General features: G+C 43.2%; 2 protein-coding genes and 1 non-coding gene across 3 annotated transcripts in view; all 3 read left to right on the forward strand.

Moving 5' to 3' along the window:
• Positions 1-8,933, forward strand: part of SHQ1 (SHQ1, H/ACA ribonucleoprotein assembly factor) — an 88,645-nt gene extending 79,712 nt beyond the window's left edge. The window contains 2 exon segments of the mRNA XM_065885890.1: positions 8,389-8,892; positions 8,894-8,933. Coding sequence (XP_065741962.1) covers positions 8,389-8,892; positions 8,894-8,933 — 544 coding nt within the window.
• LOC136130151 (U6 spliceosomal RNA) lies at positions 6,747-6,852 on the forward strand. The gene has a single exon (XR_010656341.1). It is a non-coding gene; the product is annotated as a U6 spliceosomal RNA (small nuclear RNA).
• Positions 8,934-15,199: 6,266 nt separating the features above from the next.
• On the forward strand, positions 15,200-15,697 carry LOC136129526 (large ribosomal subunit protein uL11-like). The gene has a single exon (XM_065885891.1). It carries the CDS (start codon positions 15,200-15,202, stop codon positions 15,695-15,697), a length of 498 nt encoding a protein of 165 aa, XP_065741963.1.
• The last annotated feature ends 460 nt before the right edge of the window (positions 15,698-16,157 follow it).

A 16,157-nucleotide genomic window follows, 5' to 3' on the forward strand; every position in this document is an offset into this window, starting at 1 on the left:
AGCCCAGGTGGCTGAGTGGCTGCAGGCTGAAGCTTCAGAGCTGACCCAGGAGCGGGGGAGAGCCTCGTGCCAGTCCCATCCTGCCAGCTGTTTGGTCAGATTGAGTCAGCGATGCTGAGAGCTGTATAGCGTAAGGTGGTCATAATCATCACTCCGACACGGTCACGGCTGTCTGAAGCAGTGCTTCTCAGACTTCACTGAGCATACAGGTCCCCTGGGAGCTTGTTAAAATTGCAGATCCTGATTCAGGGGTCTGGGATAGGCCCTGGGGTTTTGCAGTTCTCACAGGTTCTGAGGTGATACTGCTTCTGCTGTCCAGGGACTCCACTTTAAGTAGCAGGGCTTTATTAAGGAGAGGAACGAAATATGCGTCATTGATATCAGTTACCTTTATTAAGACTATTTGAAAATTCTCCTTGGATAGGCTAGGGACTGTCACTTAAGGATGTTCCGATAGACAAATGCTTTTCACTGTAGTTGAACTCAAGTAGTTTTGGGGAGAACATAAGCGACCATTAAGAAAATTGGCCTTCCCCGATTTTGATTTTCTGTAGATGAACGCTTGTCAGCACTGTTGTCCAGTGTGGCTTTCAAATCCAAGGCTTCCTAAGGCAGTTCTCGAAAGTCCAAGCCTGAGCAGACTTTTACGTCCATCGCCTACATGCGAGAGGTGGTTGTACCCAGCAGGGTGTGGTGTGTGTGCTGAGCTGCTGACCAGCTGGTCTTGACAGGCGCCTGGATCGGGGTTAGAAGTCTGCTCTTGTGCGTAGCAAATGGACTTGAGGACATGGGGAAGGGGAAGGGGAAGCTGGGACGAAGTGAGGGAGTGGCATGGACATATAGGACATATATACACTACCAAATGTGAAATAGATAGCTAGTGGGAAGCAGCTGCATAGCACAGGGAGATCAGCTCGGTGCTTTGTGACCACCTAGGGGGGTGGGATAGGGAGGGTGGGAGGGAGATGCAAGAGGGAGGGGATATGGGGATATGTGTATATGTATAGTTGATTCACTTTGTTATACAGCAGAAACTAACACAACAATGTAAAGTAATTATACTCCAAAAAAGATGTTTTAAAAAAAAAAACTAATGGAATTTGACCTGTGTGTTGTGAACTTGCCTTGCAATGGTAACTCCTTTATCCTTTCCATTTTCTCCCTTCTGCAATGAGGATGTCTTTTCTACACCTGTCCAACCATTATATTTTGCAACAGATAACTTGTTTTTTAGTTTCACAGGTCTGTGGACAGAGAGGAATTTACCCCAGGATGGAGCATACCCAGAGACTCACCTAAACCTGATTGAGATGAGGTTTAGATGAGATTTTGGACGTAGAATTGATGTTGGAATGGATTGAGACCTTGGGGATGTTGAGACGGGTGAATGTATATTGCATGTGGGACAGCCATGAATTGGGGTGGCTAGAAGACAGGCTGTACTGGGTTGGATAGTGCCCCCCCAGTTCATATCCTTCTCAGAACCCTAGAATGTGACTTCATCTGGAAATAGGGTTGTCGTAGATATAAATTATTGTTAAGATGGGGTCATATTGGTGTAGGATGGACCCTTAATCCAATATGACTGGTATTCTTATGAGGAGAAGAGACACAGAGACACATCCAGAGGGAAGACAGACAGACACACAGAGAGAATGGCAGGTGGTGACAGAAGCAGAGTTTAAGAGTGATGTGTCTATAAGCCATGGATTCCTGGCAACACCTGAAGCTAAGAGATAGGCATGGAAGAGATTCTCCCTTCTGAGCCCTCAGAAGGAAGCAGCCCTCCTGATACCTTGATTTTGGACTTCTAGCCTCTAGAGCTGTAAGAGGATAAATTTCTGCTGTTTGAAACCACCCAGTTTGTGGTAGTTTGTTATGACAGTCACTGGAAACTAATACAGGGAGTTTTTGGAAAATTATTCTAATGGTCTAATGGACTAGGTGTTGTTTTTCATAATCCAGCCCCAAAGAATGGTATTAAGTCAAGTTGAAAATAGGATGAAAAATTATTTCATTGGCCCAAACTCCATATGGCATAAATGACTCTTTTTTTTAACATTTTTATTGGAGTATAATTGCTTTACAATGGTGTGTTAGTTTCTGTTTTATAACAAAGTGAATCAGTTATATATATACATATATCCCCATATCTCCTCCCTCTTGCGTCTCCCTCCCACCCTCCCTATCCCACCCCTCTAGGTGGTCACAAAGCACCGAGCTGATCTCCCTGTGCTATGCAGCTGCTTCCCACTAGCTGTCTATTTTATATTTGGTAGTGTATATATGTCCTATATGTCCATGCTACTCTCACACTTCGTCCCAGCTTCCCCGTGTCCTCAAGTCCATTCTCTACGTCTGCGTCTTTATTCCTGTCCTGCCCGTAGGTTCAGAATCTTTTTTTTTTTTTTTAGATTCCGTATATATGTGTTAGCATACGGTATTTTCTTTCTGACTTACTTCACTCTGTATGACAGACTCTAGGTCCATCCACCTCACTACAAATAACTCAATTTTGTTTCTTTTTATGGCTGAGTAATAGTCCATTGTATATATGTGCCACATCTTCTTTATCCATTCATCTGTCGACGGACACTTAGGTTGCTTCCATGAATGACTCTTATCTTGTAGTATTTTCTGTATGTCAGATGACGTACAGAATCGGTAATTTCTTGTTCAGAGAGATCTGTTGTTTGTGTTGATGGCTGAGATGGAAATGTTTTTACTCTTAGAGAGTAAGGACAGGCTGTATTCCTCTGTGCATCAATTGCTGTTTGTCTTTCATGGCACTTTTCAGAGCAGAGTTTCACTAGCAACTTCTACCTAAAGCTAATGCATTACCTTTTATTTAGATCAGGTTGCATAAATGTATTTGGGGCAGAGGAGTTTGAAGTTTGGAACTGGTTCTTTTCAGTAGAGAAGAATTATGGTTAGACGTCATTATCATCATTGCCTTTTAAAAAGAAAGTTGATATACTGTTCGTTCCCAGAAAGAACCCGAGTGTGTGTTTGTGTGTGTGTCTGCGCTTTGAAATTAGAAGGCCAAGTCAGCGTATTCCATCGTCATCCAGTATGAAATGTGTCTGGAGTGGCCTCGCTGGAGTCATGTCCCACGTTATCAGTTGCTGGCTCTAGTGTCAGTATGTCATGCCTGGCAGGTTAGCAGGGTTTGGCAGAGGAAATGAAACCTAGTCAGTTACTACAAGATTTATAGTAGGCCTGCTATTGCAGGAAGTGGTGAAAAGTTGATTGATAGTTTGAGACAAAACTCTACAGCAAGAAACAGGATGTATGCTTTCTATTTATACTTAGTTTTCCTTTTCCTGCATTTCAGGGCTCCTTTTGCACTTTGTTTTGGCTGTTTCATAAGGCTAAGGTTCCCTTTATTTTTTTCCCCCTAAATTCAGTTGCCAAATATAAAATAATTGAGGAAATTTTATATCAGCTTAGCCACAGTAAAGGCATATACCCTCAGCTGTTACTGTTACTCTTTCATGGCAGTTGGATTTACTGTAACTTGTCAGAAGGCAGTCTTTAATTAAAAAAAAAATTCCTCCAGATAGGATTTTATTTCACATCTATAAACAGAATGGCAGGGTTTTGGGGTTTTTTAAAGCTACATGGCAGGATTACATTTCCAAAAATTTTCTAAGAAAAACCTGTGTTGAGTATAATTCTATTAAAATACGACATTAGTACGATCTATCATGTGTCTTTTAAATGCTGAATCTCTTCACTCTGTAATTAATACATCTTAACAGGTAGGAGTTCTTCACTTAGATATAAAATATATACTATAAGTACAACTAGTAACTCAGCGTATGTGTTCATTGAGTATATCCACATGTACCTGGTTTTTGTAAGCATTCTAGTTAACTAATAATGTCACTTGACAAGGCTTTTTGACACGACCTAGCCTGGTCTGTTTTGAGTGTGACAGTGAAAAACCACTAACTGTGTTAAATGAGGTGTTTTCTGAAATGGAAAGGCCATTACAGAGTTAGATTCTAGAATTTACAAGGAGTGGCAGAGTTAGAACCAACTCCAATTGTGCCAGTGCTTGAAAGAACAAAGAGGCTACTCTTTCATGGCTTAATTTTTTTCTCCAAAGGAATAATTTCCTTTTCTGTGAACAGTGACTGCTAAGTTATCTGTGTAAAATGATTGAATAGAAACAAACCCAACTTTCATTCCTCAGGCTGTTGGGTCATATTCTACACCAATGATATTTTGAACATTTTAATTAGTTTTTTATCCCAGCATTCTTTGAGAGGTCAAAATGCTTCTTCTGTACAGTTTCTATAAGAAGTTTAATATCAACTTGGGAAACTAGACAGCTTGAGGTAGTAAAAGTGGGATAATAAGAAATAGAGGGACTTCCCTGGTGGTGCAGTGGTTAAGAATCCGCCTGCCAATGCAGGGGATACGGATTCGAGCCCTGGTCTGGGAAGATCCCACATGCTGCAGAGCAACTAAGCCCATGCGCCACAACTACTGAAGCCCGCGTGCCTAGAGCCCATGCTCCGCAACAAGAGAAGCCACCGCAATGAGAAGCCCGCGCACCACAGCAGAGAGTAGACCCCACTCACCGCAACTAGAGAAAGCCCGTGCACAGCAGCAAAGACCCAACGCAGCCAAAAATAAAATAAATTTATTTAAAAAAAAAGAGAGAGAGATGAATCAGGGTGGCAAGGAATAAAAAAAAGAAACATATAATCCATTTTTTACACACATTATATAAATGGGTCATCTTAAACATAATACAGTGCTAAAAGTGAGAAACAAACTTTTCTCTGAAGCATAAAAAGTCATCTCAGCTGGTAAGAGGCACGAGTTTCTGTTTGGGTCCTGGGCCTCATCCTTGCCACTTTCCTGCCTGTTAGAGTTGACACTTTTTAGTCCCAGCATTGTGAGGGATGCTTTCTGAAAAGAGCCAAGATGACAGGTAGGGAGCTTTGAAATTCCAAATTCATGCTCTTATAAGTGACAGATGTAATATTATAGTAGACAATAACAAAGATACACATAGTTTTAACTTGAGTAGATATATCTACTGTATTCATGAATAGCCACAAAAATAATTCACATTTTTTCCCCTGGGATTCTACAACCTCTGTAGGTAGAGCTTAAATGTATACTCCATTTAAGATTGCTGAGCTAAAGGGACCAGTCCTAGTTTCTCTGGAGAATTCTGGGCCTTAGGCAAGTCAGAACTTGCTCCTTTGAGGTGTTGAGTGGTATCACATTGGGAAGGAATCAAGAATGTGGGCTTAAGAAGAGAAGCTTTTCCGAGCCTGAGAATTCCTGGGAGCCCCTGTGGCGGGGAAGAGAGAGTGCGGGAGCTCAGAGGCCTGGGCTTCCCGTCCTAACTGCCCCTCATCAGCGGGGTGAACTTCAGCTGGTCTCTTAACCTCTCCAAGCTTCTGTTTCACCGTGTGTCACGTGGGGATAAAAATGAAGCTGATTCATAGGCTTGTCGTTAGGAGCCAGCGCAATGAGACATTTGTGGAGCGCCGTCCTTCACGTATTGTTGAAAGTGTTTATCGTGGCTCTTAAACATGTGAGGCGTGTGCTTACTGAAGTGTGAAGGCTTTTATTTCAGATTATAATTTTGCATATGATAATTTAATGTGAGGCATTGTCTCCTTGCCCAAGTTCATGGCTCTTTATCTCTTAAAGCTGTGTGTCATTACCCAGAGAGGACCTTTTTCAGTGAGAAAGATGGCAGTGAACTAGTCCTGAGGCTGGCAGGGCCTTGCAGTAAGGAGGGTTTAAACTGGTCCAACTGGCTCTCACCAGATCCGTGGCCACTGGTAGCCAAGGTTTCAAAATATACGGTGGGCATCACCTACAGCTGTCTTGGACATGGATGTAGATTATACTGCAATCATCTTATTTCATAACTGTGTTTTTAAAGATGTCTCAAACCCACCAGGGTTCACTCAGAGTTATAGCCCTTTGGGAATCATTCACCAACTCTAGTAGATCTCATCCCAGTTTTCCTCTCTATCCCGGACCATCTTTCCTTTTCTAAGCTCTGGCAATCCCAGCACCGATACATGGGATTTTCCTCATTTAAGAGAAAGTTGTGCATCCATGACGGCCATTGGCCTTGTCCTACCCTCCCTTGGACACTGACTGCAGTGGAAGCTTCGGGTCCTGGTTACACTTGTGGAGGGCCGGGGGCGGGGCGCGGAAGCTCATGGTTAACGTTAAGTATTTTGAATCAAAGGGGTCTCAGGTACATCCAGGCACTTAGATGAAAGTCCCCAAGTCCCCATCTATCACTTAAGCCCTATTGAAGTGAAGCCTCATTTCCCCAGTTTTATGGGATGGACTTGGCTTTGACGAACGAATTCATCCTGTGAACTCACCGCATCCAGTTTGTCTCAAGGCACTCACTTAATCTTTGGAGCTAGGGAAACCCAGAAGACATGTCACTTGTCACACCAGATTTTCCTCTATGGAACAGCAAAGATATCGTTTTTGGAGAACTGCAGTATGCCTTACACGTTGCTTCAGAAACAGAACTACTAAAATGAATCCAGGTTAATGAAAAAGTTTATCTGTTCAGTATAATGTCATGTTATAAATGTAGCAAAAATATCCTCTGAAATAGCATGAGATGGTTTTCTGCTAAAAATGAAAAGCACTCCATGTCGCTCTCTGACTGCTGTTTTTTTTTCATTTTTAGTTAAAAAATTTGAATAGGTATTCCATTCACATAGGTTTAAAAATGAACGATAGTGTTTGGTTCAGCAGCACGGATACTTAGATTGGAACAATACAGAGAAGATGAGCGTGGCCCTGTGCAAGGATGACATGTAGATTCGTGAAGTGTTCCATATTTTTATATTGTGTGATATTGCTTATGTGTGGAATCTAAAAAAAGGGTACAAATGAAGTTATTTACAAAACAGAAATAGAGTCACAGATGTAGAAAACAAAGTTATGGTTAACAAGGGGGAAGCAGGGGAAGGGATAAATTGGGAGATTGGGATTGACATATACACACTACCATATCTAAAATAGATAACTAATAAGGACCTGCTGTATAGCACAGGGAACTCTACTCAATACTCTCTAACGACCTATATGGGAAAAGAATCTAAAAAAGAGTGGATATATGTATATGTATAACTGATTCACTGTGCTGTACAGCAGAAACTAACACAGCATTGTAAATCAACTATAATGAAAAATTTAAAAATAAGACCCAGTATGCGGTGACAAGTCTCCCTCTCACCATCATCTTCCATCTTTCCAGCTCCTGCAGTGCCCCCTCCACATAAATATTAGTGTTTTCTGTAGCTCTCCAGAGTTCATGGATAAGTGTACAAGCAAATAAAATACGTTTTTATGTCTTTCCTTTGTTGTGTGTGTTTAACATAGAAGGCAGCATATACATATGGCAGGCCTTTTGTTGTTACACAACATATCTGGGTTAGCCCCTGGAGAGCCTCATCTGTTACATAGCTGTAGACTTTTCCTTCGTGGGGATATGCCATAGCCGTATGCCACGTTGATGGACATTTGGGTGTTTCTTACTTTGGAGTATTAGAAACAGTGCCACAGTAAATAGTACCTTGGGTCTGTGTCGTGTAGCTTATGTGTTTAATTTCCAGATGCGGGTTTGCTTGGGTCAAGGGTATGTTACGTTTTCAGTTTTGAAAGGTATTGCCAGGTTCTCCTTCATCGGGACTGGAGCTGTTAACTCTCTCACCAGCAGTGTATGAAAGCGCCTTTCCTCCACAGCCTTGCTGGCAGTGTTACCAAACGTTTGGATTTTTGCCAATCTGATAAATGAAAAATATATCTCAGCGCGACTTTAATTTGTATTTCTCTTATTTGACTGAAGTTGTTGAACATCTTTTCACATATTTAAGAGCCATTTGTATTCCTTTGTATGGGAATTGTCTGCTTGTGTCTTTTGCCCATTTTCCTGATGGATTATCATTTGCATTTTTAAGAACTCTGTTAGGGGAACTAGGCCTTGTTTTGTGATATGAATTGCAAATATTTTTCTCAATTTTCCATTAGCCTTTTGACTTTTCTTATAATTTTTTTTTCCTTTTGCCCTACAGAACTTGTTGATTTTTATTAGTTGAATTTATCAATCTTTGCCTTTCTTTTGTGGCTTCTGGATTTTGCATCCTAGTTAGAAAGGCCTTCCTCATTCTAGGCTCATGAGGGAAATCTCCTGCGTGTCCTTGTAATACTTGGTTCCTTTTTTCCATTCGTATCATTGATCTGTTTGGGGATTCATCCTGTGTGCCATATGAAGTATGGATCCAACTTTATTTTGTTATCTCTTTAAGCTGTGGACCCTGTTATCCCCAGATCAGTTAATGAATAGTCCTAACATTTCTTCTTAAAATGGTCTTCAAGGTCCAGAAAGTTGGCAGCTCTTGCGGAAGCCTTAAAGAAAGCATCCCCGACCAAGGCCCAGCTGGGGTTGGAACTGCAGGAACTGGAAGCAGCGGCATTCTTGGTCCAGGAGGAAGAAGCTGCATCGAAAGCAGGAGCCCGATGCATTTCCGGGCAGCAGACGCCTTCCTCCAGCTCTGAGACAAGCGATTCGGAGGAATCAGAGAGCAGCACATCGTCTGAGACGGAGGACTCAGACTCGGAACACGAGGAGCCCAGAGGTGGTGAACGTGAGGCAGGGCCTTCCTTGCTCGGTCCCTTTGTTGAGGAAAGCGGCACGGCCCTGCTTCCTGACCATGGTGGGATGTGCAGAAGCGTGGTCCTCCCAGGGTCTGATGATGGTCAGGGACAGCCGCTCGCCTCTCCCCGGGCTCCTGGGGCATCTGAGCCTCTAATCCAGGAGCTTGGAGAACAACTGGAGACTTCGGTTCAGATTTCTGAGCCCAAGGGCTCTGCTGCTGGACAGCGTGCTGAAGAGAGACAGCCGGCAGACACCCAAGATTTGACTCCGAGTGGTCCCATTCGTTATTGAGAATTACGTCAGATTTGGTTTTGTTGACCGAATGAGAATTCTTCGTATTCACTTTGTACTTTTCCTTAGTGTATACAACATCGTCAGTGAGCTAACGTTGACACCAGTCGGTTTTCTTGTTGCACCTTTAAAAATAAAGTTCTAAAGTTTCTCTTAAAGCAAAGTGTAATTAATACTTGGAGATGAGAATAATAGTTCTGCCAGAATCTCTAGAAGGTAGAGCCCTAAAGTACTTTGAATAGCTTTACAGAGATACGCAGGACATACGGTAAGCCTCAGACATCTTAAGCAGATAGTGTGATAAGTGGTGACAGATACATACACCGAATAAAACCAGTACTGCAGTTGAGATGCTGTACTTACCCTCCTGCCCCTTCGTCACCCTTCTCCCACCCGCGCCTCTGCATGCCACCCACCCCCATTCCCCAGGCAAGCCTCCGTCTGCTCCGTCACTGTACGTTAGGTTGCATTTCCTAGAATTTAATATAAATTGAATCGTATGACATGTACTGTTCTTTGTCAGGCTTATTTCATTCAGTATAATTATTTTGAGATACATTGATGTAGCGTGTATCGAGGTTTGGAGGTGTTTTTTTTTTCCATATCTGAGTACTAGTTCATTAAATGGACATTTGGGTTGTTTCCAGCTTTCAGCTGTTCCAAATAAAGCTGTTATGAACATTTGTGTGCAAGTCTTTGTGTGGACATATGCTCTTATTTCTCTTAGGTAAATATCTAGGAGTGGAATGACAGAGCCGTATGGTAGGTGTATGTTTAACAGTTGAAGAAACCACCAAACTGTTTTCCAAAGTGGCTGTACCATTTAACACGCCCACCAGCAGCCTGTGAGAGCTCCGCTTCTCTCTCATTCTTGTCATCACTTGGTGTGGTCCATTTTTAACATTTTTACCATTTTAATAGGTGTGAAGTGGTATCTCCTTTTATTTTGCGTTTTTAAGACTTCTTACGTTGAGCGTCTTTTCACATGTGTATTTGTCATCCACATATCTTTGGTGAAGTGTCTGTTTAGATCTCTTGTCAATTTTTTTAAGTTGGGTTGCTTTTCTTATTTTTGAGTTTGGAGGGTTCTTTATAAATTCTAGATACAAATCCCCAGAGGAGTCATCCTTGCATGCCTGATAATCTTTGATTGGATAAACATTGTGAATTCTACCTCGTTGCGTACTGGATATGTGTTCTTATAGATATTCTTTAGCTTTGTTTTGGGATGCAGTTAAGTTACTTGGAAATAGTTTGATCCTTGTGGGTCTTGCTTTTGTAATTTGTTAGGCAGGTCTGGAACAGTGCTGTCTAGGACACACTGTTTCCCCGTCCTAAGGAACGATTTTCCCATGCTCCAGGGATTATGAGTGTTCCAGTCCGGCTGATGGAAATAGACACCTGTGTGAGTGCTGAGCACTGGTCCCTCAAATCCTTTCATGTGGTTCTTGCCTGGCCTCATTTATAGGCTCTCCTCTGAGTCCTCGACCCTCTCCAGGTATCTGGGGTTCTCTGCAGCTCTCCCCTCTCCCGTACTCTGTCTTGCAGACTCGGGCTGCCTTCGACTCCCCAAGCCCCCAGCTCTGTCTCCTGAACTCCGGAGTCCATTGGGTTCTGCCTGGGTCGCCCCTCCCTATGCAGCCTAGACACTCTTCCAGGGCAGTAGGCGAGGCCCTCGTACTGCTCCTGGGGTTTGTTTTCCATCCCTTGGGATCACTGTCTTTCATTGCCTGATGTCCAGTGTCTTGAAAACCACGGTTTCATGTATTATTTCTGTTTTTCTTGTTTGGTTATGTCATGAGGGAAAATTCATCTGGTCCGTATTACTCCATCTTGATTGGAAACGTAAGCCTCCATTAATAATTTAAATGTGGATTTTCCTACTTGAGTGTAAGCTCCTAGGGAGTGATGTCTGTGTCGTGTCTTGTTACCACTGAATCATCAGTGCCCATATTCTCAGAGCTCCATAAATATTTGCTGAATGAATGAACAAATGAAATAAACCAATTTGCTTTAGGGAGGAAATGAAATGAAATCTGATATGTATTAATCTCAGTAGCGTTTTTATTTCAGGAAAGGGTATGATCCCTTTTACTCTGGGTCTGTATAGGTTGCAAGTATTTGTATTTCCACTATAAATTCCAGTTTATATTAACAGGATAGTTGGAATGACTGTGCTATTTGACACACATGTTAACTCCTGAACACCATAACAGCTTTTTTAGAATGTGTTCAGGACTTTTCTCAGGCTCCCCAGAGACCTTCAGAATCCCTGTGACCATTGAAAATGCATTTCTCCTCAGTAGCACATGACCTGAGGCCAGTTTGAAAATGCATTATCTGTTATTCCCCTCATTTACTTCTACTGACGTCAAGTTGAGCAAATCCACTCTTGTCTAAAAGTTTAAAGCCATGGAAATTTCTCCTTCCATCACCTTCTGTCCTTACTTAGGAATCTAAACAGGATCTACTTTGGTGAGAATTGTCTTGGGTAGAAAAATCTGTTGCTCTCTTCCTCAAAGGATGGGCAAACATGATCCTTCCCGGACATCCTCAAAGCAGAGGAACTCGCTGAACGACTCTCATGAGTTTTAAAAACAATGTGAGTGAACGCCTTAAATTTAGACTCCGTGTCTGCCGCGTTACTTTTACCCTTTCTTTGTTCTCAGAGGGTTAAAGCTTTGTAATATCGCATTACCCTGTCTTTGTTTAAGATGAGTTAAGAACACTATACCATGTCTGTAACCCAAAACACATCCAAGGGTGCTGCCTTGAATATTTTTTTTAACTAGATGACCTGCCAGGCAACTCGAGGGATTTCCTATAACCATATGCATTTCCCAAGAACCCTGGGTGATGGAAGAAAAAATAAAAAGTTAGGGAAAGCACAGAGAGGAGACCTCAGCAGCTGCCTAGCTGCAGCTCAGTGGCAAGAACCAGGGCCTCGGGGCTGAGGAGACCAGGCGTTGAGTCCCAGAGCCATAGTTCGGAGGTACGCCAACCTCTGAGCCTCTCCCTTCCTCTTGGAAATGGGAATACAACGACTTTTTTTGCTTATCTTACAGAATGATGAGACTGCATGTTCAAAACACTTTATCAACTGGAAAGTATTAAACCAGCATAAGAGTTTATTATTACTGTCACGCTCCCCAGTGCCGCACAGGGCTCTTTTCAGCTACCTGACAACAGGTTTCTGGGGGAGCCAGCCCTTGGAAAATGAGAGCCCTGTCAATCGCTTCTGAGGCGTGCTCGTGGTAAAAGTCTACACAGTTCAGCAGATTAGACAGAAATATTAATTACATCAGTGAATCACAGCACTGCCTCATCTTCTGGGCGGGCATTATCATTGACCTGTTTTCTGTGTTCTGTCTCTCCTCCCATTATCCTTGAAGAATGACACGGGGCCTCGCCGTGGACATGATCGGTTTTAGGTGCCAGGGACTACACCGATACCATCTTTCACTGGCACGGGATTAATTTACAAATGACACAGGGCTACTCCCTACCACATTCTAAATTGGTTGAACAGCTGGGGGGTGGTTTTCACACCTGCTAGTGAAAAATCCATTTGGGTTGCATGGATCAAATTCTATTACCAAGAATTGGGCATATGAGAGAAAGGATCAAGTTTTCTCAGCCATAAGACTTTATAAAATTCTTCTAAATCAAAGGGAACTCCTGGGTATCTATTTTGTTATAAGGAGATTGTTATTTTCTATCTTGTAACTAGAAATTGACCCGTATAGTCAATGGTGACAAAAGATACATCTAAAAGAAATGGAAAGGAATGAAAGACAATATAGGAAGGAAACTCTAGGCAGCTTTAGAGTTGCCGCTGTATTAAAAATATACCAACGCTTCAGAATATATTAATTATAAAATCTTGGAAGATGTAGACATCCTCTTCCTCTTGTATAAAATGATCTTTCATGTAATATCATTGCATGTCCGGTAGATTGAAGTTAAAGCTTCATAAACACAAATCTCTGTGACTGTTTGGTCAGGCGTCTCCATGAAAGCAAATCAGAGATTGCAAATCTTTCCTTAACATCATTCCATCTAAATCCCCGATGGAGTTTTTGTTCGTGATCGGCTGCTCCCTTTCCCGCCCATTTTCTAAGTGCGTTATGTATAGTTTCAATCCATACCAAATGAAGGAAGCATTGATTAGACTTGATTTAAGGCAGCAAGTGATAAATGCAGCTGGAAATTGATTCATGCCTCTCCAGTGACTGGGGCTCAGCCATCCACAGTTGACACAACTCTTGTCTCAAGGCTGGAGAAAACAAACAGGGAAACACATGTCAAACAGATAAATGCCTCGGCTGTTTAGAACTCTCTGCAGAGGCTATTTGTTTCCTAGATAAGGAAGACTGCTCTCCAAAGTCATGAAAAGATAAGCTGGAGGAAAAGGATGAATGTGGGAGCAGATGCCTTAGCACTTGGAAAAAAAAAACAAACAGAAAGGATGTACCTCCCAGAAGAATCTTGCTACGTGGATCCGCTTTCCCTTCCCCCCAGAAAATGCTGGAAGCAGCGATTTGGCCACGCGAGCCTCGGTCCTGGCTGGGACCACATGCTGAAGGCTCTGCCTCTGGTATTTTAGGTATTCCAAGTGGTAGGCCATCGTCTCTTAAGCTCTTTCCAGGGGGACATTCCCCACCTCTTGCTGGAGTGAGCATTCAGGGGAAGGAGTAGCTGAGCGACTGGAGAGCCCTGTCTATAGTCCCATGTAGCCTGAGGCTCCAGCAGTTTCACCACCAGCCCAGAGACCCCCCGGAAAACAGGAGCCCTGCTGCAACCCAGGGACTCCCGTGGAGCCTCACCTACAGCACAGAGTTCCATATTTACTGTCTTTGTTTCTGTACATGCTGTGTTTTCCCACCTCCACCTGTTTGCTCGTGTACTGCTTTCTCTTCTCCCTGTGAGTTTGCCCAGATTGGCCCATGCAAATGCCACCTCCTCCAGGAGGTCACCCTTCATTCTCCCTGGCTGGAAATAATTTCCCTCCTCTGAACTCCCACTGAATCAGAGCCAGGTCCTGCTGGAAGAGCCTGGAATCCAAGGAAAGCCGAAGGGATTGGAGCAGGGAAGAGAGATTCCTACCAGGCTGTCCCCTAGGGCAGTGGGTTCCAGAGTTCTGTATTCAGACTTCTTAGAAACAAGAAAACGAGGGTGGGGGGCAGGGAGGAGTACAAGGCTGCCAGTGGTTAATTTTGTTCATGGATGTACACAGGCCATATTCTACTGAAACCATGCTTCCACACAAACGTGTTGGCATCAAAAATGTAAAATGACCTTTCAGAGTAATAGTCCTCTAAATCCAACACACTCCCCTACAAGAAAAACCCTCTCACCTGAGAATCACAGTTAACTGCTTGGCATCTGTAGTTCCAGTCTTTTTTCTGTGTATTTGTATACAGATCTATATATACCCACATTTTAAAAAAATTAGAATCATGCACTACATAAATTGTAAATCCATTTTTTTCTCTTAACAAGAGGTCACGACTATTTTCATAAGTCATTGAATAACCTCCCAAAATGAGGCTTTTCCTAGCTGCACTGATGTAGTTTCACTGAAATAGAAGCGATTACTCTCACATGTAAATTGTATTAATCAGTTTTCCTGCTGTGTAGTGTGTTAGCCAAGCATGGGCACCTAGATCCTCCAGGTACTTCCTTGGCAACGTTTCCTCAGTCGCATTACTGCAGCCTGGTGTATTTTATAGAAAGAATACCCTCGAATTAGAGAAGGGACAGGATTTTCAGAACATCCGTCACTGTGGAGCCACTGCATGGTACCAAGCTCTGTGCTAGGCTTGTCTTGTTCTAAGCATGTCACGCAGGGCCTGTCTCCCCGTCAATCCTTCTATAGGCATAGACCCGCCGATGGGGGCAGCTCTGGGTATGTTGAGACCAGGTAGCTCCGTTCTTAGCTGACTGGATCGGGCTTGAACTTGACCCAGGGTGGGATCTGCTAGTCCGGAATGCTTTATTAAAACCAGGGATTCTCGGTTTTCGCAACACCCTTGGATCATCTGAGAAACTTTACAGAAATACTGATACCCAGTCTTCTCTGAAGACAATGGAATCAGAGTCTCTGGGGATGTCTAAACAGGCAAAAAGTGGAATAATGAGGTTCCTGTGCGATTTCGGCTTTCGGCTCAGAGGAGGTCAAGGTGCGACTTTCTTCGGTCCTCCCAAATCCGGGTTCATCTGACACCAGCCACCTCTACCATGCCACCTAAGTTCCACCCCAACGAGGTCAAAGTCGTGTGCCTGAGGTGCACTGGTAGGGAAGTCAGTGCGACATCTGCCCTGGCCCCCAAGATCGGCCCCCTGGGTGTGTCTCCAAAAAACACTGGTGATGACATCACCAAGGCAACTGGTGATTGGAAGGCTCTGAGGATTGCAGTGAAACTGACCATTCAGAACAGACAGGCCCAGACTGAGGTGGTACCTTCTGCTTCTGCCCTGATCATCAAAGCTATCAAGGAACCACCAAGAGACAGAAAGAAGCAGAAAAACATTAAGCACAGTGGAAAAATCACTTTTGATGAGATTGTCAGCATTGCCCGACAGATGCTGCATCGGTTTTTAGCTAGGGAATTCTCTGGAACCATTAAAAAGATCCTGGGGACTGCCCAGTCTGTGGGCCGCAGTGTTGATGACCGTCACTCTCATGACATCATAGATGAAATCAACAGCTGTGTGGTGGAATGCCCAGCTGGTTAAGAACTGCAAAGAAAAATAATTTAATAAAGTGTTATTTGACAAAAAAAAAAAAAATTCATGCTCTCAGAAATCTGCACTGGGAAGTGCAGAGGGCATCAGGCCCTTGGCAGCAGATGTTGAGGGTGAGAGATGCACTGAACGGGATCTAGAGTTGGTCTTGCAAACTCAGAGAGGAGGGCAAAGAAATATGAATTTAGGAGGATCTATGCAGTGGAGAAAAGATAACAGCAGAGAGGGTTGAAGACACCAGCTGGTCATAGAAAAGAGAGTGGCTGGATGGAGAAGGATGCAGACACCTGAAGCTGTTAAGAGGACCCAAGAGCAGCCCTGGATCCCTACACCACCCTCTCACCAATTCCAGTTCCATTAGGCTTGACTGTATGCCTGTGCTTACTCTTTGAGATCAGAGAGCATCCGTTTCCCTTATTGCTGGTCAAATCAGAGGTCTTTCTTAAAGTAA

Source organism: Phocoena phocoena, chromosome 10 (assembly GCF_963924675.1).
Source record: "Phocoena phocoena chromosome 10, mPhoPho1.1, whole genome shotgun sequence".
Lineage (NCBI taxonomy): Eukaryota > Metazoa > Chordata > Mammalia > Artiodactyla > Phocoenidae > Phocoena > Phocoena phocoena.